Below are 21,174 nucleotides of genomic sequence, written 5' to 3'. Positions count from 1 at the left end.
GGTGGAAGATTGGCAGCACGCTATTAGGAACTGGGAGAAGCTAAAGAGGAGAGAGACATTTATGTTATCTCTGCCTCCAGATGGGATCCCAACCTACTGTGCATTTCTGGGTAGTCTTTATCAGAGCTCTGCACATCACAGACCGAAAATGACTTTCAAAACTATCAGCCAGAGAGTACTCTCCACCCCAACTTGACTTATACTTCTCAGGAGAGAACTGTCTTAGATCTCTCCAAGTCAGTTTCCTTCTTTTCGCAAGAGCAAGAGTGCAACATACCTTGGAATACAGAGAATCATCAAGGCAAAGGGCAGCTGCACTGGCTGAAGCTGGAGTGAAGAAACAACTCATAAAGTCTCAGTGCATCCAGACCCTTGTTTGTGGATTGTGTGCACACTTCTACCAGTAAGCTGACTGTTGGGCTTGATCAGGGACATCTGAATTGCTTGAAGACTCCACTGGGTGATCTTTGGTTAAAGAACTGTCACCAAAATTGCGGAGTAGAATACAAACTCCAGAACCCAAGAAAAAAGCGAGAAAGAAACAAATGCAAGGGTTCTCTGCTTGAGCTCAGTGTTTTTACAATGTCTTGGGAGGACTCCAGGACGTCAGTACTTCTGCTGGCCAGCATTCTGTTGCTGATCTTGCAAAGACTGGTAAGAAGAGTAAATACTGTGTTTTATTTGAAATGATGAAATCATTTATCCTACTGAAAAAAAAAAAATTAAATACAATCTTTTAGGAGCTTTGGATTAATTCTCGTGGAATTGTTCCTCTCCTTTTCCAGCCTGTCTCAGTTGAAATTCTGCCAACAGCAGTGTGCTGTTGTATGGGACCATACTGCTCTACTTACAACTTGTGAATTTTAGCTTCCCCTCAAAGAAATCACAGTATCATTAAGAAATAATTGGAATTCTCATATGGTTTGTGGACCAGACTGACTTTGGACGCTAGGAAGGGTATTGGATAATTAGTGTGTCCTTTCACAAATAAAATATATTAGAGATTATTTTCTTTTTATAGCACTGGGTTATGTAAAACCTTACTCATGTTTTTAATGTTTATTTACATGACAAGTCTATTTGGCCTCACTGAGACAGAATGGACAAATAAAAGTTTTGGCACAGAGCTGCTGTTTTCTCCTTACTGAACATCCTGCTCTGGAGCCAGAATATGTCCATGGGACATAAGACAGAAAGAAGAGATTCTCCTGTGAGATGTGTCCAGGCTGCACTGACATAATGTTCTTATTCTTTCTTTCTTCAAAATCACTCACAAACCATTAACAGAATATTGAACTTCATGCACTGTAGGTCTGTCCTATGGGCCCCATCCCCTTGACCTTTGAAGGGAAACTGTCCATAAGTCTTCAGTGCCATTGATCTCCATAAAATAAGAACTATAGCATTCTGGTTGTTATTTGCTGAAATGGAGCTTGAACCAAAGGTTGCTCATAAAGGGCTTGTCAAAGATGCCTTCTTTCTATGCCTTTGCTGTCAATAATGAAAAACTGAAGGGAGAAGGTAGGGGAAAGCCTGGCTTCCATTTACAGAGATATAGAAAAAATCACACCTATGATGTTAACTATCATTTGCTTTTGCAATACAGGCAGCATCCACCTTATGATGGATATGGCTCTACATTCCTTTGACGACCAGTACCTGGGTTGCGGAGAGCAGATGATGGAAGAACTGGAGAGGGGAGACTACTTCCAGAAGGAAATAGCTGCTAGTAAGAACTATTTGAACCTCTGGAAGAAGGCTCAGGAAGCTTTGCTGAAGAGCCCTGTAGGTCTCCTGAGGGAGATGCATGATAGTCACGCCACCGTCCTCATGGCTTACACCATGAATTCTTCCCTGCACTCTCAGCTGAACTAGGCCACATCCACAGCAGGAAGGTCTCCAGAGCATTACAGACACAACTTCAGCTACAAATATTTTCACTTTTACCTAACGACAGCTATCCAGATAATGAAGCAGTGGCAGAGCAGCAAGGATGGCGTGGGGAAACGTCACTGCTACCGGGTGCACAGGGGTGTGAAGGACTTATATATTGAGGCTACAGTTGGCAGCATGGTGAGATTTGGCCGTTTCACCTCCACTTCTCGCCTCTGGAATGAAGCCCAGAAATTTGGGAATGAAACTTTGTTTACGGTGACAACCTGCCTGGGAGCAGCTATGCAAGGCTTTTCTTACTACACGTCTGAGAAGGAAGTCCTCATTCCCCCTTATGAGATATTCCTTGTCAAAAACTTCTTTCGGACACAGCATGGCAACCGGCTCCACCTGCATTCCGTGGGGAACTACAGCAAGTACCGCTGCCAGCTCTTGGAAGGTACTGTATATACCCCTTTGAGCAGGTGGGATGCAGGCAGCCTGGTCTCCAGTAGCTCCACCAGCTCACACCAGATGTATCTACAGGGGGCCACCTGCTGCACAGCAGGCCTCAGGGCACTTTGCAGCCTCTGCTTATGTTATCTGCTATTGCAAGGATGCTGCAGGACACATGCATTGTGTCCCCAGCCTCCCTTAATGCAAGGGCAGATGAGATTTGCTGGCAACTTGAGTTCAGACACATCAGGCCTCAGGACTACGCAGGACTTTAGTGCAGTACTACTCTGCCAAGCTCAAATAAATGTAAACAAAACTACCCTGCTTCATTCCTGTTCTCCTTCCTATGGCAGAAGACAGGAGAGGTATTGACTGGCAAAACACACAGTATCAGTTTCCTGGCTAACGAGATAACTCTTCTGTTGTATGACCTCAGTGGGTTTGTTCCACAGCCCTGTCCTAAGAGTGCACCACTAATATGGGATCCTGCTTTTGTCCCTTTGGAATGAGAATTTTTGCTCAGCACTAAGCCAGAATAGTAGGTAGATTTGAGGAAATGCTTTTTTAGGGCAAAGGTGCTTTTAGAAAGGGCAGGAAGCCCTAGGCAGTCAAAGGAGATTTAAATGACTGCTCTCTCAACTTTCTTTCAGCTTCAAGAATCAAGAACAGTGGATCTACTGCCTCTGCCTCCATCATTCTTTTTATTGTAGTTGGCGTTTTATTGTGCTGGGCCAGGTAATGACTGACTCTCTGGCTACATCCAGAAATATACACTTGAATAACAGACAAGAAAAAACAGTTGGATGAACTGCTTGGCTTTCTGAGCATCTCCATGAAAGCTTGATGCTGCCATTCCATTGGAAATCCTGTGTCAATAAACACAGAACCTTAGAAACCTGAGAAATGCTAGCATTAGAAATGAGAGCACTTAGGGAATGTGAGTGTCTTTGTTTTTTGGGAGGACTGAAATGAGTTGTCGGACACTCAGTATTTCTGACGTCCGATATAGACACACGCAATGGCAGAGATCATCATGTAATTATTTAAATGTAGTAGCATGCTCTAGCAAACTGAACAGCTGCTGCTACAGAAATCCTGAAACATGTTTGCCTGCACAGTTTGAACAGATTTTATGATTATTATTTTACGATTAGCTTGTTTTGTATGTATATTTCACACCACATTTTTGTTTCCTTTGCTTTACCATTAATTGCAAATAATTGATTGACAGAACTTTATTATTATTCCTAATTGCTCAGAGACACTAAGTACACATTTCAAAAAGGACTGGGAAGATTAGAAACAGCTGTCACAGGTATGTCTTGAATGTGTGCAGTCAAGCTTGCTCGAACTCCTTCCTATGTGAAAGTTAACAGAATCAAGGTGGACAAGGTTGGCACATTTGTGTCTCTTGCAACTTTTCTGTTATTGCTGGGATGCAGTTTTCAATCATTTTAACAAAGATTTGGAACGCTTCACACGGTGGCCTCAGCACCCTGCAAGCCTCCTCTAAGCAATCAGCTGCTACTTTCAGGCTTTTCTTTACGGACCTATGTCCTCGGAGGAGGGTCTGTATGAAAGCAAAAAGCGAAGAGTTGGAGGATACAGAACGAAGCTTGAGCTGTTGTGATGTTTCACCTGAGGAGGAGCTGTCTTCTGCAGTACTTGGTGTCCCATTCTGTTGCAGCATCTTAATGATATCAGCATAGTCCATGAGAAGTTCTGATACATGGAGGGATAAAGCAGGCGAACTCAGTAACTGCTCCATAGCAGACTCGACTGTGCCAGGGAAATTATCATGTTTTAACAACACTGCAACCAGTGCGCCCAAGATACTTCCTATAATCCCCTTATAATGATCATAGATATCTTTTACTGCAGCCATTTTTTCCTGTAGAGAGATGATGCGACCGGTAATTTTAGCACACAATCTTTGCTTCATGCTTTCCTGTACATCTCTGTCTCTTGTTTCCATTGTGGCTTGCATCTCTTTTAAAGCACTGACAAGGAACTGCAGGTTCTCTTTAATGCTGAAGTTTTCTTTTACTGTCATGGTGGGGAAGTTGGTACCAAGCTGGTGATTGAGGATCTGGAATATTGTATTAGTTGAAGAGACATAAATGTACACTAATTCATACAGATTCTGGCAGGCCTTCAGCAGCCTTTCTTTGTCACTGCTAAAACCGAGGTGGGCTAACATTTCTGAAGGAGGTGTCTGGCTCTGAAAAGCAAACAGAGGAAATACAGGTGACAAAGAGGGGGAAATACAAATATTTTCAGCTAGAATGTCACATTTTTGAAATCAATATTACAAATTATCAAACCACCTTACTCTCCCCACAAGACCTCAGTGTTAGAAAAAAAAACAGAAAAAGCTCTTAGTCAACCTTACCAAAATGGACAGCAAAATACGGTTTCAGAAGCTGCAGGTGTGGTTATTCTTATGGATGCAGGAGTTCTGAACCTGACCCTCAGCATGTCATCTGAAAAGCAATAGTAGAGGAGATGAAATAGCAGATGAATTATTTTCACCTTTGATATTTATTGGTAAAGTTGTCTAAAGTTGTCTAAGTCCTCTCAAACAATCTACATTACATCATCCTCAGAACTATAATCCTTCAGTTTGCATATAGTAGTGGGTATACACAAAATTAAACATATTGCAGGAGTCTTCACATGTCCTACACTTTGGGCTTTTTTTTGTTGTTCTGAGAACAGTAAGTTATACCATCCCCTTACAGCAATGGCTGTAGATTCTTCTGCCATAGGCAGATGGATTCATGCTGTCCCTATTCTCTTCAGGAAAAAAAGGCCTTTGTTAGGAGGACCTAACAATTGTGAACTAGTGTGAAATAAATTGTAATGTGTTAAAATTAAAAGGAAAGGAAAATGAGGAAGAAAATGAGGAGAACTCAGATAAACATCACATAATAAAATCAATGGCTAACAGGCAGGCAGCAGGACCCAGCTGAAGCCCAGGCTCTGGATCCCTGACTCATCACATGCCGCTGGAAACCACCAGAGAAACACAGTGGAAACAGGATGAGATCACTGCCCTGTACACATTCAGCTGTTTGAAAGAGCACTTGGGCACAACCAGGTAGGCAGTCTGAATGTTTAACTCAAAAAGCCTGTGGGAAAAAATATGCCTGGAGTTGGAGAAATAGACAGAAATATGGAAATGTGTGTGGCCTGTCTAACTCTAAAAAGTGAATGTGAATAAAGCGTCAATGTGAAGAATAAGAGATAAGTTACGTTTAAGGGACATAAAATCAAAAGAAATCATTGGAAGCTGAAAGAATCATGCATAAAGAATAGATGCTATCAGTATTCTCCATAGCTTTCTAGTAGGTAAAATGTTCATTGAAACGCTCTTTCTCTTAGAACATTTTGTCTTTGCAGTTTGTACAAATGGGGATTAACAAATGATCTTTCAACCTAGCATCAGCAAAGTGGAAGGTATTAATATCACACTGAGCCAGAGTACAAGCCAACAGCATCCCAGAAGCATGAGGAATCGTACCTTGAGCTGGCAGGACTTTTTGTTTCCCTAAGTCAAAACCTTTTACTGTATGTAACCTTTGCTTCCTCTAGCCTTAAGAAAGATAAGTTAAAGAGCTTATTCTCTTAGCAGAGCTACAAGGTAAGTGTCTGAAACAACAATGTACTGTGCAAAATACTGTGGGAAAAATCATGAGAGAACTGGCTTGTAGTTCAACACTAACACTAAAAGTTGGCTAGAGGAGTGTTAAGATCATTCTGCTTTTCCAAATGATCTTGCTGGGGAAGATGTGTTTAGTGAAATACAGCTGGGATCACAGTTAACTAATAAGACAGGAACTACAAAGGAAAAAAATGGCACAAATGTATCTTTCAACAAGAAAAATCTAGCTAATCTCCCACACTTGATTATTTGTAGCTATAACTCTGCTGTGTGGGCACTGAGAACAAGAAGAGATTTATCTTGGAAATGTCTGAAAGTGGCTCAATAAAAGTGGTTTGGAATAAAAGGGTTGAGAAAGCAAAAGCATCACCAAAGAAACCAATCATCCTACTCATTCATTGTTTGGCTCCGTTGCAAAGTAAGATGCATGTGCTAAAGTCAAAATCATTTTTACTTTGCAGCTGGTGATGGCTTAAAAGATGGCACAGAGAGGGAGTGTGGCTGCATGAGCAGGGCAGACCCTGCAGGTTGCTGCCTGCTGCTCCAAGGCAGTCTGTCCTCCCAGGCATCCTGCAGGAGTTGACATGGCACAATGAATGTCAGGCAGCTGCCTGTAGCTGCTTGACGTTTGGCAGTGTAAAATCAACAGGGTCTTCATGGTATTATTAAGGGATGTGATTAGGAATACTGAAGAAAGAAACAGTGAAGGGAGAGGGGCTACATACCAAGAAAGAAAACACAGTAGGTGTTGTTTGCAAGTGATATGGGTAGAGATGGGTTTGTTATAGACAATTTTGCTATTTTCTATGAATTCCCAAATGTGATTTAGCATGCATATAAAGTTCCTATATTCCTCTTGAATGGGATAAGAAATAAACTACAGTGGCTTAAAAACACCCTCATGCTGACACAGACTGCACAGTCATTATAGTCATTTAAAAGTCGGATATCACTAATGTCACTAAAAAAAAAGTATTTCAACAGAAAAGTTTATCTAGAAAAGGTTTTTCATTTCCACACCTTATTTTAGTTTTTACTGACTAGATGAGCTTCTCCTGTTCTTTAGTGAACTAGTTCAGTTTCCTAAAGAGGGAAGACTCATGTTCATTTTACCTATCTACTAATTGCATATCATTTTACCAATCTACTATTGCATATGCATAATTGCATATTGTTAGCTGGCTTTGTTGCTCTGAGCATGTTCATAAGTCTCATAAAGTCCTTTTTGAATAATTTGGTTAAGGATACATAACAGTGTTTAAGATTTATGGATGTACAAGCTATGTCTTGGGATTTGATTTGCCAAGCATAAGAACTAGTGAGGCAGAGACAAAGCAGTCTACATTTCACTGCTTATTAAGGGATGGGATTATGGGTATTAAACAGAGCAAGAACCTTCTTTTCTCTCTTGAAGTAGTTTATTCCTGAAGAATGGCACTGAGTGACCTCCTTTACCCAGAAAACCCCAGGAGACGACAAGAACTGATCCATCTGCACCGGGAATTGCTTGACTGCATGTCTATGAATTTCCATGCAACAAATGAGCTGGCTGGAGTTTTGAATGCACACCTGGGGTGTACTATCACCCATATCAAGATGAGAGAGAGCAGCACTGTCAAAGAAAACTGTGATATTATCATTCAAGCGATGCGTGAGATTCAGTGTCAAGTACAGAAGATTGATAGTGACATGAGGGAGAAGCTGGAGCCTGTGCTGTACCAGAAGCTGTACGATATCAAAGAGCCTGAGTTGGAGAAAATTGCAATAGCCCATAAAGTTTTTTCCATTGTTCTTGGAGAAGTGACTTCAACTGCTGGGATGGTAGCTGTCAAACTGCTTAGCTCCAACCTTATCACTATCACTGTCTGCAAACTCGTCAGCCTCCTTGCGCAGATCGGGGCATCTGTTCTTGGAGGAATCAGCATTACCATCCTTGGGCTCGGCATGGAAATGATTCTCCATGCCATTCTGGGTGCTGTAGAGAGGAATCAGCTGCTGGCAGCTGTGAGGAGCTATGAGGAGCACCTGGCTGAGTTTAAAGAAGCATCAGAAAAATACCAGTGTGCCATACGTGAAGTGACTTCTTTGGTCAGACATCAAGTTCAGTGAATGGAAAGGCAACACTTTAAATACACGGCACTTTTTCTTCACCTGTTTTCCAGAATGGATTGTAGATGAAATGCTATTGGTACTACTGACAGTAATAAGCACTGCTGGAGCAGAAGTGGTGAGAAAGTACAGTTTTTCTCTTCCAGAGTTTCTCCATCAAAATGACATCATAACAGAAGAATACGATTTCAGCAAAACAACCATATAATCACCTGAAGAATTTACCAGGATGGCTGTTACCATGATCTCTTGGTGTGGATTTGTACTAAATCTGACAGGCTGAATTCCCCATTCATAGAAGCGCTTACAAGGACTAGCTAAAGCACATGTAACTCCTATTTCCTGTGCCTTCTTGCCTGAGAAGCCAGCCAGAGATCTTTATATAAACTCTAATGCCAGCAGATTAACAGGTAGAAAAATCATGGGTCTACAGGCCCAACAGTTGAGAGAACCCAGCTGTAGTTCTCCTGATGTATCTAGCTGTGAGAAACATCATGTTATCAGTATTGTCCTGCTCCTGCCCGCTCACAAGTAGATGCTTCTGTGCACACTGGCTACTTTGTTGATCAAATGGCATTATATGCTTACACAAGGATTTGTAAGATTACAGCCCTATTAATGCGCTAAATTTACTTACAAGAGCTTCACGAGTCACCAGTGTGGGACTGCCAAAAATACTCTAATCCTATATTTCACAACTTGCCACCAAATGGCCTTATTTTGCAACCTTTCAGAACAAAGCTAGAAGCAAGAGCATGATTTGCTGTCAATCTCTGATTTGCTGTGGTTTGCTTTTTTTCTTTGAAAAAAAAAAAAAGTATATATATATATAGAATTAGGAATTAATAAAAATATATCTAAATATTCTCAGTGCTCTCTTTCCTGCACTTGATTTTTTTTTTTAAATTATCATAAGAAATCAATCTCAAATCAAATCAAGAAAAAAATATTGAAATCCTTCATTATGGATGCAGATTATAAATTCTTCATACATGCTTGTTAACATTCAGCATCAAATGCTGGTTAGGTAGTGCATGCAAAAATGAAGAGGCGGGTGAGATTACATCAAGGAAGCTGTCCACTGTCGTCTTCCAATCTGTTTTGGTGTTGTGTATATATATATATGCATATATATATACAACTTTTTTTTTTTTTTTTTTTTTTTTTTTTCCTACTATTCCCACTTTATTATTTCTTTTTTCCTCTTTTGTTTTCACTAACGTGGTAGCCACTAGATGGCAATGCAGCTGCTGGCTCTCAAGAGACAAAGTTCAAATGCCAGAGAGGCCACTGCTGAAATGATAAAACTGGGACCAGCACAAGCCACAGGCTGGGCAGTGTGACCCAGGAGAGGCAATTTAGAGGAAGCAAAAAAACCCTGCCTTACCAAGACATAAGCTTTTGTGTTGACTTGGTGACCCAAAGCATCTTGTTTAATGTGTGATGTAGCCTCACTCTTGACCTGCACAGCAATCAGTTTAGGGGCAGCTGTTCAGAGGCAAGAGGCTGTACAAACTGTCCAGCTGCAGAAGCAGTGCCATTTTGAGCGTTGCAGAGGCAGGAGTTCCTCATTCCTGCTGTTTTCTGTGTGCAAATCTACACTCTAACTTAGGGAGAAAAAGAATGAGCTCACTACGTATCTCTGTGAGATTGTCAGCCACTGCTGTAGTAGAAAAGTGGAGTCAAACAGAAGCAAATCCATTGTACTTTTCAGAGAGCTTACCCACATTTTCTTGAAAGCAAATTCTAAGCAGTGCCAGTGGAAGCAGGATACATAATGAAGAACCTAAAAATACAGTTTCTATTCACCTTTTGATTGATCCTTGATCCTGCTGGGCTTAGTGGAAGGATGACTTCCTTGAAAAAGCAGGTGCCTGAGATGTCCTCATGTCCATAAGATGCTGAAGGTGCTGGAGCCCAGCAGGAGGGAACCTTTCCCTCAGCGTATGGGGCAGAAGGCCGTGAGCCCACAGAAGCCTGGCCAGAACCCCAGGGAGCTGACCTCACAGTGGGGTACAGCACCTCCCACCCCCACAAGGGAGCCCTGAGGTTAAAAAGAAACACATGCTCTTTTCCCCTAGTCCAGCAAAAAAAGAATCTATGGGACTTGCTGATATCACTGGCAGTTGTGTAGTATATTTTTCTACTAGTCAGCAGACATCCCTAGGAGAAAGCAGTTGTGGTCGTCATGGTAACGCTTTGCCCGAGCTGAATATTGCACAGTGAGAGACCCAGCCTCTATGTGGAGCGGGCAACCTGCAAAGGCTCAGCAAGCTCTCTCTCTCCAGTGATATGGCACTCGTCAAGGATGCTCATGGTGGAGGTGTTCCCACCACATCCCTCGTGTATTCCCTCCCTGCTCTGCGTGTGGACGCAGAATGAAGAATTAAATCTGCATAGTACAGACGTGTTCTACATAAGCACAACCCCAATGAAGAAGGCAGCCAAAACGAGGCACTGCTAAGCAACCAACTGCCTCATGTGGCTGCTGAAGGTGTCAGTAAACATCACCTGCTTCCTTCTATCACAAACCAAAGACAGGGACAAGATTTAAATTATTTCCATTTATTTCTCACAGCATCTATTAAACAGTGAAAAAGTCTCACAGCAATTCAGATTCTTCAGAGTTTTATTTCCCAACCCTCCCCCAGACCGCCGCCGTCCCGGCAACCCCCGCGCGTGCCAGAAAGGCAGCGAGATCATAGAGTTGGCGCCGTGCTGCACTTGTGCTTTTACGACAGTCGTGCTTTACGACGGTCGTGCTTTACCGCGGCGCGCCACTCCGTCCCCGTTCAAGATGGCGGCGCAGCAGCGGCGGGTAGCGCGGTGGTGGTAGAGGCCGCGGCGGCGGGAGGGAGCTGAGCTGCCTCGCCTTACCCCGCCGGGCCGAGTGGTGAGAGACAAGGGATGGAGCTGGGATGGGGAAAGGGAAAGGGAAAGGGAAAGGGAAAGGGAAAGGGAAAGGGAAAGGAAGCGGGGGGAGGAAGGCGGTTGGCGCTGCCGCCTTCTTCCTTTCCCCCAACATCCCTCGAGGTGGGGAGGCCTTCGTGTGCTTCACTGGAGACTTTATGCCTCGCTCCCCAGTGCTCACGAAGCATACGTTGGGTCGGTTGATTTTTTTCCCTCCTCCTTCACCGGTTATCTTGTGCGGACCCTCCTTTTTTGCCCTAAAAGGATTTGGGATCAGGGTTTGAGAACGTTTTTCTCTTTGAGAAAGGCAATGCCTCTGACTGTAGTTCAGCTATTACAGTTGACTGTAAGTTAAAGAAGTGCCCAAAGGTGCGAAAGAACTCTTTATTAGAATAATCTTTCCTTTCTGGTCATTGTGATGCAGCTTGAAACAGATGCAGATTGAGATAGCATAAGGGTAGTGGTCTGTGAGGAGAAAAAGAATGCGTACAGAGTGCTTCTTGATGGATGTGGTGGTTGATGGTTGGTAGGGGAGAAGTCAAGGGCAACCTAAAAGTCTAGGAGGAAAAAGGATATATATGGGAAACATTTGAAGTAGAGGTATCTTAGGCGATTAAGTGGAAAGCTAGAAAGGCTCTGACATGCTTATGTTATGGAAGGATACAATAAGATACAAATTTATTTTTCTAAAAGCAAGAAGCTTCCCAGTTCAAGTCATGAGGTGAAGAACAAACTGACTTGTTTAAAGTCTGCACTTAAAGTAGTTGTATGTAAGTAGTTAAGTGGTACTTAATTAAAATAGGATGGTTTTGATGTGAATACCTGAACTTGTGTAGGATTTGATGATCTTAGAATACTTGAGGTTTTCTTTGGTTTGTCAACCTACTCATACAAAGAGGACGAATAAGCACATGTGTCCTACTTATGCATAGGACCTGAAATTATGGTTATCTTTTCCAGGTCTTTTTCAGTTGTTTTATTTTGAAGCAGAAGAAAAAAGCCAAAATGGGGCGGAGATCTACATCATCCACCAAGAGTGGGAAATTCATGAATCCCACAGATCAGGCTCGTAAGTACCCATAAAAACTAAGCAAAAGGGAATGGGGAGTCCCAGGCAAGCAGATAAAGATCTTTCTCTGAGGATAAGATCATCCCTTCTGTCTGGGAACTGAGTTTCCCAAGCCCAAAAAGTACTGTTTCCATTTTGGCTGTAAAAGTTTCCAAGAAGGCTACTAGCTTGCATGCTGTTGCTGTTCTGCACTATCTTTCCCTTAATTTTTACTGTAATTATCAGTGTTCTGTAGTTTTTATACTTAACTATTGGCTGAGCTGCTCCTTGAGGTGGAGGTAATCTACTTGAGGCTAGAATTTATGGAATGTCACATTTTGCAAAGGCTCAGTTTACAGGAGGGGGTTTTCCCTTTTTTGTAACATACTGCATTTTCAGTGCTACATAGAAACAGAAAAACCAGACTTCCACTGTGAGCATTTTTTGTTTCAGATGCATGTTCAAAGCCTGCATATTTTTAAAAGGCATTGTTTCTTGTTGACGCTACATTTCAGCAGCAATCTTTTACAATTGCATGCATCACTGTGCCTTTTTTTTGTCTCTTATTCTTTTCAGTATAAAAACATTGCTGCTTCTAGAGGCCTGAAGACTGCTATGCTGCATTTTCTTTCTACATGAAACATACAAAATAGATATCTATTTCATACTGTGTTTGTCTATCAGTGGGAAGATGAGCTTTAAAATTTCCTTTTATTTAATGAAAAATTCAAAATGAATGAACTGTTGAGAAATTGTGCTTATCCCGAAGAAGGAAAGGTTGTTTGCGGATTTGAGCCACTGTTTCAAGTTTTTTTTTCTCTCTTTCTTTTTCTTCCCTCTCTCTAGGAAAGGAAGCTCGGAAGAGGGAACTAAAAAAGGTACATAAAGAGATCTGGAACATTTACTTGGCATTCCCTGTGCTTTGCATGATGTTTGTGATTATAAAGGGCCACGAATGGTGAATAGACTACAGTGTTTCAGTTGATCTTGTAAAATTTAGTTAGGAATATACTGTCCAAACAGTTAAGAAAACACAGACAGAAATCTGGATTTGAGTTAAAACAAAACAAAAAAAACCTTTATGTATTTGTTGGCATGATTCATTTTACTGTTTTTGTCAGTTGATTTATTTTACTGATTGTATGTGTCTTCATTGGAATGTATGAAGTATAGAACCATCTGTAAATAGTGAGATAGTGGAATTACAACTCCTAGAAGTTTTGAATATCTCTCCTGCTGATTTGTGCTGTGGTTAATATCTGCAAGGCATTTTGAGGTGCCTTTTTCTTTTTTCTATTAGATTGGGAGTGTTGACAGAGGATTATTTAGCAAAAAGCTTTTCTTTCTCCTGTGTCACTTTTCTGATCTCCTTGATTTCTGATCTTCTTAGAACAAAAAGCAACGAATGATGGTACGAGCAGCTGTACTGAAGATGAAAGACCCAAAGCAGATCATCCGGGACATGGAAAAATTGGATGAGATGGGTGAGCAGGGGAGGTACTGGGTGTTGAAGATAGCTGTCAAACACTGAGTACTGAGTGTGTAAGTGACTTATAATTGGTCTTGATGCGGAAGACTTCCTGAAAATAGGAACTGAAAGTGGTTTGAAGTTGTTTCATTAATTGTGGTTGTGGAGTAGAGTAACTTCTGAATCTTTGGCTTGCTCTTGCTGTCTTTGATTAGAGTTTAACCCAGTGCAGCAGCCACAGCTTAATGAAAAAGTGCTAAAGGATAAACGCAAAAAGCTCCGTGAGACTTTTGAGCGTATCTTACGGCTCTATGAGAAGGAGAATCCTGACATCTATAAAGAACTCCGCAAGTTGGAAGTGGAGTATGAGCAAAAGAGAGCACAACTCAGCCAGTATTTTGATGCTGTCAAGGTAATGCTTTTAATGTTGAGGCTTGTAACTGTGTACTGTGTACTCTTCATTTTCTCTTTAGGTGCAACAGTTTAAAAAGGGGTCTTTATAAGAGAGCAGTATATATTTAGTTAATATTAAGCACATGTACTAGGTTTCTTAGTAACTCCAGTTAGAGTATTTCAGTGAAGACAGTGTGGACGATGACTAGTCCGTATTTCTCCCTCTTACATAGATTTAATTTAATAATAGATTAGATTAAAGGAAAACTTACATTGCAGATCGATATTGGGATCTATTTTCTGTATTAAGGAGAGAGAGAGAGAGCATATGAGTGTGTGCAGTTGGTATTTCTGTTAAATCTTGTATGGGGACTGCTAAATCATGGCCTGAACCTCTGACCACCTGAGATGAGCAATGAGTCAGACCTGGGAGCACAGGTGAAGGCAATTCACCTGTGCAACTGGAAGGGGTGGAACCTGGCTCCACCTCTCCTAGACCCCATTTAAGAGCTGACTACCACTGGGGAAGGATCTCTTTTGGAGATCACTCCCCCGGAGTCTTCTCAGTGAGCCCAGGACAAGGGTAAGCTTTCCATCCTTCCTTCTTTAGTGTGATAACCTTTTTGGCCTAATTTTCCTGTATATTTCTTAACTGTAACATCCGTACATGCATTGATTACACAAATCTAGATCTGGAAACGGTTATTTGTCATTCATTAAGGAACTTTCTGTGAAATTGTTCCCAATTGTACAGAAAAATATAATGTTGCACACGTGCAAGTATTTTAAATTTTCTTTTTCTAGGGCATGCCGAGCCTATGATTGAAGTTTTTTGGATGCTCAGGAGGTGTAGGCATACTTGCCTGCATTTTTTTTTTGTTTTGTTTTGGGGATAGAAGGTTTAAAGCTGATGAAGATGTGGTTGGGTTTGACTGAAAGACAAAAGCTTTTCATGTGTGCTCTGTGTGTGTGATTTGTTTTGTACTGAAAGCATTTACTGCAGCATTGACTGCTGTAAGGCAGCATGCCCGTGTAACAGATTTTTGGCAAGTGATGGTAGGTCCCATGTGCTGAGTGTTCTTAAAGGTAATAAGGCTGTACAGTAGCTTCTGTGGAACTCAATTATTATTTTATTCTTCCCCCAGAATGCTCAGCATGTTGAAGTGGAAAGTATCCCTTTACCTGACATGCCTCATGCTCCCTCCAACATCCTTATACAAGACATTCCCCTTCCTGGGGCCCAGCCACCTTCTATCCTCAAGAAGACATCAGCCTATGGGTAAGAGGAAAAGGATGCTTGGAAGGGGGGAAAAAAAACAGGAACGCTTTCTCTTAGTATGAAAGAGCTGGGGTTGGAAGCAGGAGTAATATTGAGAAGCAGAAATTGGAAATTCTGTGGGAGTGAATTGGTTTTTTGTGGTTTTTTTTTTTTTTTTTTTTCTGTTTTGACTAAAAAACCTCAATCTTTCCTTCCTATTAGACTTTCTGTTTAAACTGATTTGGGTAGTATTTTGTACCTTTTTGTCTTTCTGTTTACTGATCAAACTTAAAGCCCTGCCTCATTGTTTGAACGTGAATACCCCTTGATCTGTCAGGCAGGCTTTTTTTTTTGTCTTGCTAGTATATTCAGTTTAAACTCCTAGTTTATTTGTGTATCTGGCTCTCAAGCTAGTACTAGTTCTTCCTATGCATGTATATATATATATTTTTTTTTTTGAGTAGAATAATTTCACCAACTTGTTGCATAAGCAATTTGTTTCTTGTTGTGATTTTTCTGGTTTTCATTTTCTGTCTTATTTCCAGACCACCAGTTCGTTCTATTTCTATGCTTCCTCCTCCTGGGCTCGGTGTTCCACGTTTACCTCCTGGCAGGAAGCCCCCAGGACCTCCTCCAGGACCACCCCCACCACAGGTCCTACAGATGTATGGTCGTAAAGTGGGTTTTGCTTTGGAGGTGGCTCCTCGAAGGCGAGAGGAAGACGTTTCTTACGGTTCCGAACCAGGCAAGGACTTTCCTGTCTCTTTCTGGGTTCTTGACCTCTTTGTTTTGCTGTGAATAGTACTGCTGTGAACATGGTGCACTCTAGATAAGGTGTTGTCTGGATAATGTGAGTGTTTGTACTACTTGAAGAACTCTTTGAGTGATTTGCAATCCTGAGGTGATTCCAATATATTTCATAACATTTGCAGTTTTGTTGTTGAATGTATTTCTAAATGCTGTATTTTTTAATTTTAGCTTGCAGATACTTTTTCGTTATATTGGGTAAACTGAGTTTTCCCATGTAGTCTTAGCGAGGCTGAAATGTGTTTTACTCTATTTTTAAGGAGATAGTGTGTGTATTTGCAGAGAAAGTAATCTTCCCCCTGCCCCCCACCTTACATTAAAACCCGAGAAAACAAACAAAAAAGGTAACACCAAATCTGAGGATGCATTTTTAAACAGTTACTGTATTTTCCATAGAAACTTCTACAAATGGGAATGTCAGCCTCACTGCATACCAAAAAGGACTGAAGTATTTCTAAGGGGGAAGTTGTGTAATTCAGTTCCCTTCACTTATTTACTGTGCCAGTTAATCAACTGTTAATAGGAAACCTTACCAATATGCTCCCCAGAATACATTAAGAATGTGTTAAATAGCAAATTTTGACAATACGTTCACTCTGTTGCTAGGAAGATTTTTCTTACTATGATCTTATAATATTCTGCCTTTCACACCAGCGTGCTTGGAGTTCATGTCTTTCTTAATACTTTGCTTTTCACAGGGCAGCGAGGGCATGATGATGATATGTCCAGTACAAGTGAGGATGAAGGCTATCCTGAGGATATGGATCAAGACAAGCATGATGAGAGTAGTGATGATAGTGACAGTGATAGGTCAGATGCAGACAGTGAAGGTGAGGACTTCCCACATCGTGATAATGACAAGGAGAGGGAAGGTGGAGAAGAAAAGAAATCAGGTATGATGGGAATTCACGGACTGGGCTTTTGAGTTTTCAGAAGAAAAGTACTACTAAACAGTGTTTTGTCTGTTCTCCTTACTGTGGGGTAGGGGAAAAAAGTAGTCTGTTTAGCCAATGACCTCTGTTCTAGGTCACTTAAATTCCACCTGAACAATTTTATTAATGAATGGAAACTACCAAGAAGTTCACTATCTGAATGTGCAACATTTTTCACCTGAAGCATTGAAATAGCAAAGGACTCCATGAAAAATTAAGGCTTACTGTAAAATATACTCACTCTTTGGTGACTTGAATAGTACTTCTGTGATGGCTGCACTGTTAATGCTTTTGGATGATTTCTCTTGATTGTTTAAAAGGATTCCAATTGACAGAAAATCCTAGGTTACCAAATCTTGAGAAGATTGGGAAGAAGATGGCTCTTAACTCTTATTTAGGAGTATCATTATGTCATAATGATGTATTTTCTGTGTCAAGTGGAAGACTTCAATGTATTTCATACACACATTCATTTTTGTGTTTTAATATATGTGTATTTTATTTTTATATTTACTGATTTATTCTGTTCCCTCTGCCTTTTTTTTTTTTTTTGTCTGTGCTTTGCTTTCCCCAGGTCACAGCGTACGGTTTGCAGACATGCCTGGGAAATCACGGAAGAAGAAGAAGAACATGAAAGAACTGACTCCACTCCAGGCCATGATGTTACGAATGGCAGGTGGGTGATATGCTTCCTCTCAACGTATCCCTACCATTAGATTTGCAGATAAGGTTTCCTGGTGAACTTAATTTGCACAATTCCGTTTTATAGAGGTAAATGCACTACTGCCATGCTGTAAAATCTACTAAGAATGTAAAATGTGGTTGGTTTTAATTTAGATTATTATTTTTAGCCTAGTGTGCTCAGCGTGTAATCTGCAAGGTTCAATACTTCCTAAAAATATCCTTTTGAAGAAAGGTATTAACCCACAGAGTCCAGATTTTTCATTTTAAATAGACACAAAGACACTCATGTATTTTTTTGGGGGGGAAGGAGAGGAAAGGAAGCTGGGAGAAGATGGGTTTCTTAGAAGTGGTGATTATGTCTAGTTTGGGGGCTAAATATAAAAAACAAACAAACAAAAAATGTATCTCCCACAAACTCAAATAACTGGTGTTCAGATTTATTAATAGAAGTTTCAGTACCCCCAGGAAAGCAGAACTATGTAGTACTTTTTTGCATTTTGTGTGTATTAATATCATCAGTTTTCTTTCCTTTGAGGTGAACTTTTCCTTTTTTTTTCTTTTCTTATTTAGTGTTTTATGTTGACAAAGTTGATACTTGTGGACTGATATTTATAAATGTGTCTGCTTTCAGGTCAGGAAATCCCAGAAGAAGGGAGAGAAGTGGAGGAATACTCAGAAGAAGAAGAAGAGGAGGAAGATGACTCAGAGTCTGAAGACACATCACAACAGCAGCAGCAACAACAGCAACACAGTGAGGAAGCTCTTGCAGAGACTGGGTCATCTACTGCAGCCTCAACTCAGCAGCAGCAGTCTTCACAGGCCGTTGCTTCGGGTCAAATACAGGCACCTCCTATGCCTGGGCCACCTCCACTAGGACCACCTCCAGCCCCTCCACTGAGACCCCCAGGGCCACCTACTGGCCTTCCTCCTGGCCCTCCACCTGGTGAGTATTTAATTTGATTTGTTTTGAAGAATGCAGGCTCTTAGTATTACAGATGGTTTATCGGTGTCGGGGTTATGAAGCTGCAGGGCGTATTACACATTAAGTACAGAAGCCCAGTGTGGTATTTGCTGAGACCTGTGAGGTTTCTTCCATGGTCAGTCTGTGGTTTTCTTAATGTCTTCCCCCAGTTTTGTTTCTGACATCCCCTAGAAGGGGAACCTCAAACCTCAAAGCAGCTATTTTCAATAGAGTGAAATTACTCTGTACTTCTCAGGCCAGAATCACAGCCTGAAGAGACTAAAATACTTTCATTTCTAGCTGTTTAAGTTCGGATAACCATACTTTATTCTCAATGTTGTTTCAATACATGGGGAAAAGCCTTTCTTGAAGATGGAGAAAATATTTGTATTTGAATATAACCAAGAAGCTTTCTTGGTTCTACAACTGTTGCCTTTTCCTGAGACATCTTAGAAGATTTGGTTTAATCAGGCAGCTGGCTAGTGTGAGAACACCTCTGAAGTTCCTGTTGAGAATCTTCAGTATTAGCAGGTGGGATTGTTCTTGTATCCACGAACCTAAGTTCTTCTCCTACGTGTATGCTTTCAGGAGCTCCTCCTTTCCTGAGACCTCCTGGTTTACCAGGACTGCGTGGGCCTTTACCTCGACTTCTACCACCGGGTCCCCCGCCTGGGCGACCCCCAGGCCCTCCCCCTGGTCCCCCACCTGGTCTTCCACCAGGCCCTCCTCCACGTGGACCCCCTCCTCGCCTGCCACCTCCTGCCCCCCCAGGTAAAGTGCTGTGCTTCGGAGCCAGCTTTTTCCCTACTTTGTCTTCCCAGTTCTCTATGATGTTTGTTTTGGTGATCAAGGCAGTATATCTAATTGGAGTATCAGATATTCCTTTAGACCTTAAATAGTTCCCTACTGCCAGTTTGCCTTCGTTCTTGTATGTGCAGCTAAAGGTATGCCCTTAGGTTCTTTCTGGTTTGCTCCTTGATGCCATTTCTTTATAATAACAAATAATTCCATACTGCTATGCATATTTTGGTAGTGAGAGATCTGGCACTTTTATAATAAAAAGTTTCAGTGTTTAAACGTGTGCTGCATTGTTTTTGAACAGGAGATAGTGTGTTGTGATTTTTTTGTTTTGCTGGCTAGTGCTTCTGATTTTGAAATTCCAGTGGGATAAATCATTAAGGAAGCTTTTTAGATTTTAACTTTGAAAATTGAAGGAGAGCAATACACAGGCTCTCGTGGCTTCCCAAGTCTGCTGAGCATTTTTCTTGTCTTAATTCAGCTTCCTTCTACCTTCTTGTTGGGAGCTATCAAGTGGTGCAATACTTGTCCCTGTTTCCCCTTCTCTAAAGCCAGCGGCTCTGCACTTTGTTGACAATCTTTGGCTTTGTGAGCCTGTGCATTATTTTTGTCCAGAGATTTTAGGAATCCCAGGTAGAGTCAGCTCACCTTTTCTCTTCTTCTTTACAGGTATCCCTCCTCCTCGCCCAGGCATGCTGCGGCCACCTCTGGTGCCTCCATTAGGACCTGCCCCGCCTGGGCTTTACCCACCAGCTCCTCTTCCAAACCCTGGTGTTCTGAGTGCCCCACCCAGCTTGATTCAGCGTCCCAAGGCGGATGACACCAGTGCAGCCACCATTGAGAAGAAGGCCACGGCTACTATCAGTGCCAAGCCACAGATCACTAACCCCAAGGCTGAAATCACTCGCTTTGTGCCCACTGCCTTGCGAGTGCGCAGGGAGAATAAAGGGGCCTTGGCTGCCTCTCAGAGAAAACAGGATGATGAGCCTGCTCTCCCGTTAACCAAAGCTGCCCCTAAGGCTGGATCGTCTGCCCCTATCTCTGTACAGACAAAGGATGATGTGTATGAAGCCTTCATGAAGGAAATGGAAGGTCTTCTCTGACCTGTCCCAATCAGCTTTCCTGCCCTCTGAGCACAGATCAGGCCACCACAGAGGAAGAAGGAGAGGTCTTTCTGCAAGCAATGAAAGGGCTCACATGACAGGGAAAGGTTCCCTACTACCCATAGGTTAGCTTGCCAGTATGCTCTGAGTAGAGACTGCTGCAGGTGAGGTGCAGCCAAGTATTTCCTTTCAGAGCTAGCGTGTCCACTTGGAGCAAGGGAATTACAGTCAGTAAGGCAACTCTGCTTCCCTTGAGTCCTCCCAGTTCCTTGGAGGAGGTGATGGTGCTCTGTGGAGGGGGCATAGGAGTTGGGGCTGACTTTGCTCTTCCTTAATCCTTTCACATCCTGAATGCTCTGGTGAGGGTAGTGGAGCCAATTTTTAAGGAGCCAGAAAAGCGTTAGCAGAATTTCATACACACGTGGTTGTCCAATTTTTATTTTCTGTACTGTTCCTTTCTGTAAATATTTTATAATCCTGTTTTGTTTTGTTTTTAGTTGCAGTGAGATCAATCATCTTTCTTCCGGGGTAGTCAGGGCGGTCATTTGTTGCGTATACTGTACACTGGAATTTTGCACCCTGTCCCCTTAACCGTCATCTTGATGGCTTTTCATTGGCAGGGGAACCTTCATTTTGTCTTGTGAAAGACAATAAATATTCAGTGTATCAAAATATTGGCTTCCTTGTGGTATATGTAAATCTAGCGTATAG

At 41.8% G+C, this 21,174-nt stretch overlaps 4 protein-coding genes across 4 annotated transcripts in view; 3 read left to right on the top strand and 1 right to left on the bottom strand.

Annotated features, from left to right (window-relative positions):
- Positions 1 to 3,067, top strand: part of ART4 (ADP-ribosyltransferase 4 (inactive) (Dombrock blood group)) — a gene marked incomplete at both ends in the record, with an annotated part of 7,076 nt that extends 4,009 nt beyond the window's left edge. The window contains 5 exon segments of the mRNA XM_079532926.1: positions 603 to 654; positions 1,607 to 1,610; positions 1,613 to 1,872; positions 1,876 to 2,332; positions 2,979 to 3,067. Coding sequence (XP_079389052.1) covers positions 603 to 654; positions 1,607 to 1,610; positions 1,613 to 1,872; positions 1,876 to 2,332; positions 2,979 to 3,067 — 862 coding nt within the window.
- Positions 3,068 to 3,706: 639 nt separating this feature from the next.
- LOC306944393 (uncharacterized protein C12orf60) lies at positions 3,707 to 4,528 on the bottom strand (the record flags this gene model as incomplete). Its single annotated transcript, XM_079532896.1, has 1 exon — positions 3,707 to 4,528. One exon carries the CDS (start codon positions 4,526 to 4,528, stop codon positions 3,707 to 3,709), a length of 822 nt encoding a protein of 273 aa, XP_079389022.1.
- A 2,895-nt stretch (positions 4,529 to 7,423) lies between these two features.
- On the top strand, positions 7,424 to 8,101 carry SMCO3 (single-pass membrane protein with coiled-coil domains 3; the record flags this gene model as incomplete). Its single annotated transcript, XM_079547932.1, has 1 exon — positions 7,424 to 8,101. The coding sequence occupies one exon, from the start codon at positions 7,424 to 7,426 to the stop codon at positions 8,099 to 8,101; it is 678 nt and encodes a 225-aa protein (XP_079404058.1).
- A 3,915-nt stretch (positions 8,102 to 12,016) lies between these two features.
- Positions 12,017 to 20,463, top strand: WBP11 (WW domain binding protein 11; the record flags this gene model as incomplete). Its single annotated transcript, XM_079549743.1, has 11 exons — positions 12,017 to 12,080; positions 12,906 to 12,937; positions 13,450 to 13,543; positions 13,743 to 13,939; positions 15,066 to 15,199; positions 15,724 to 15,923; positions 16,684 to 16,878; positions 17,492 to 17,593; positions 18,233 to 18,544; positions 19,151 to 19,333; positions 20,030 to 20,463. The coding sequence occupies 11 exons, from the start codon at positions 12,017 to 12,019 to the stop codon at positions 20,461 to 20,463; spliced, it is 1,947 nt and encodes a 648-aa protein (XP_079405869.1).
- Positions 20,464 to 21,174: the final 711 nt, after the last annotated feature.

The sequence above is a fragment of the Tetrao urogallus genome (genome assembly GCF_951394365.1).
Source record: "Tetrao urogallus genome assembly, chromosome: 1".
Taxonomy (NCBI): domain Eukaryota; kingdom Metazoa; phylum Chordata; class Aves; order Galliformes; family Phasianidae; genus Tetrao; species Tetrao urogallus.
Note: the sequence above shows the minus strand (reverse complement) of the source record. Positions and strands in the feature narration are given on the sequence as shown.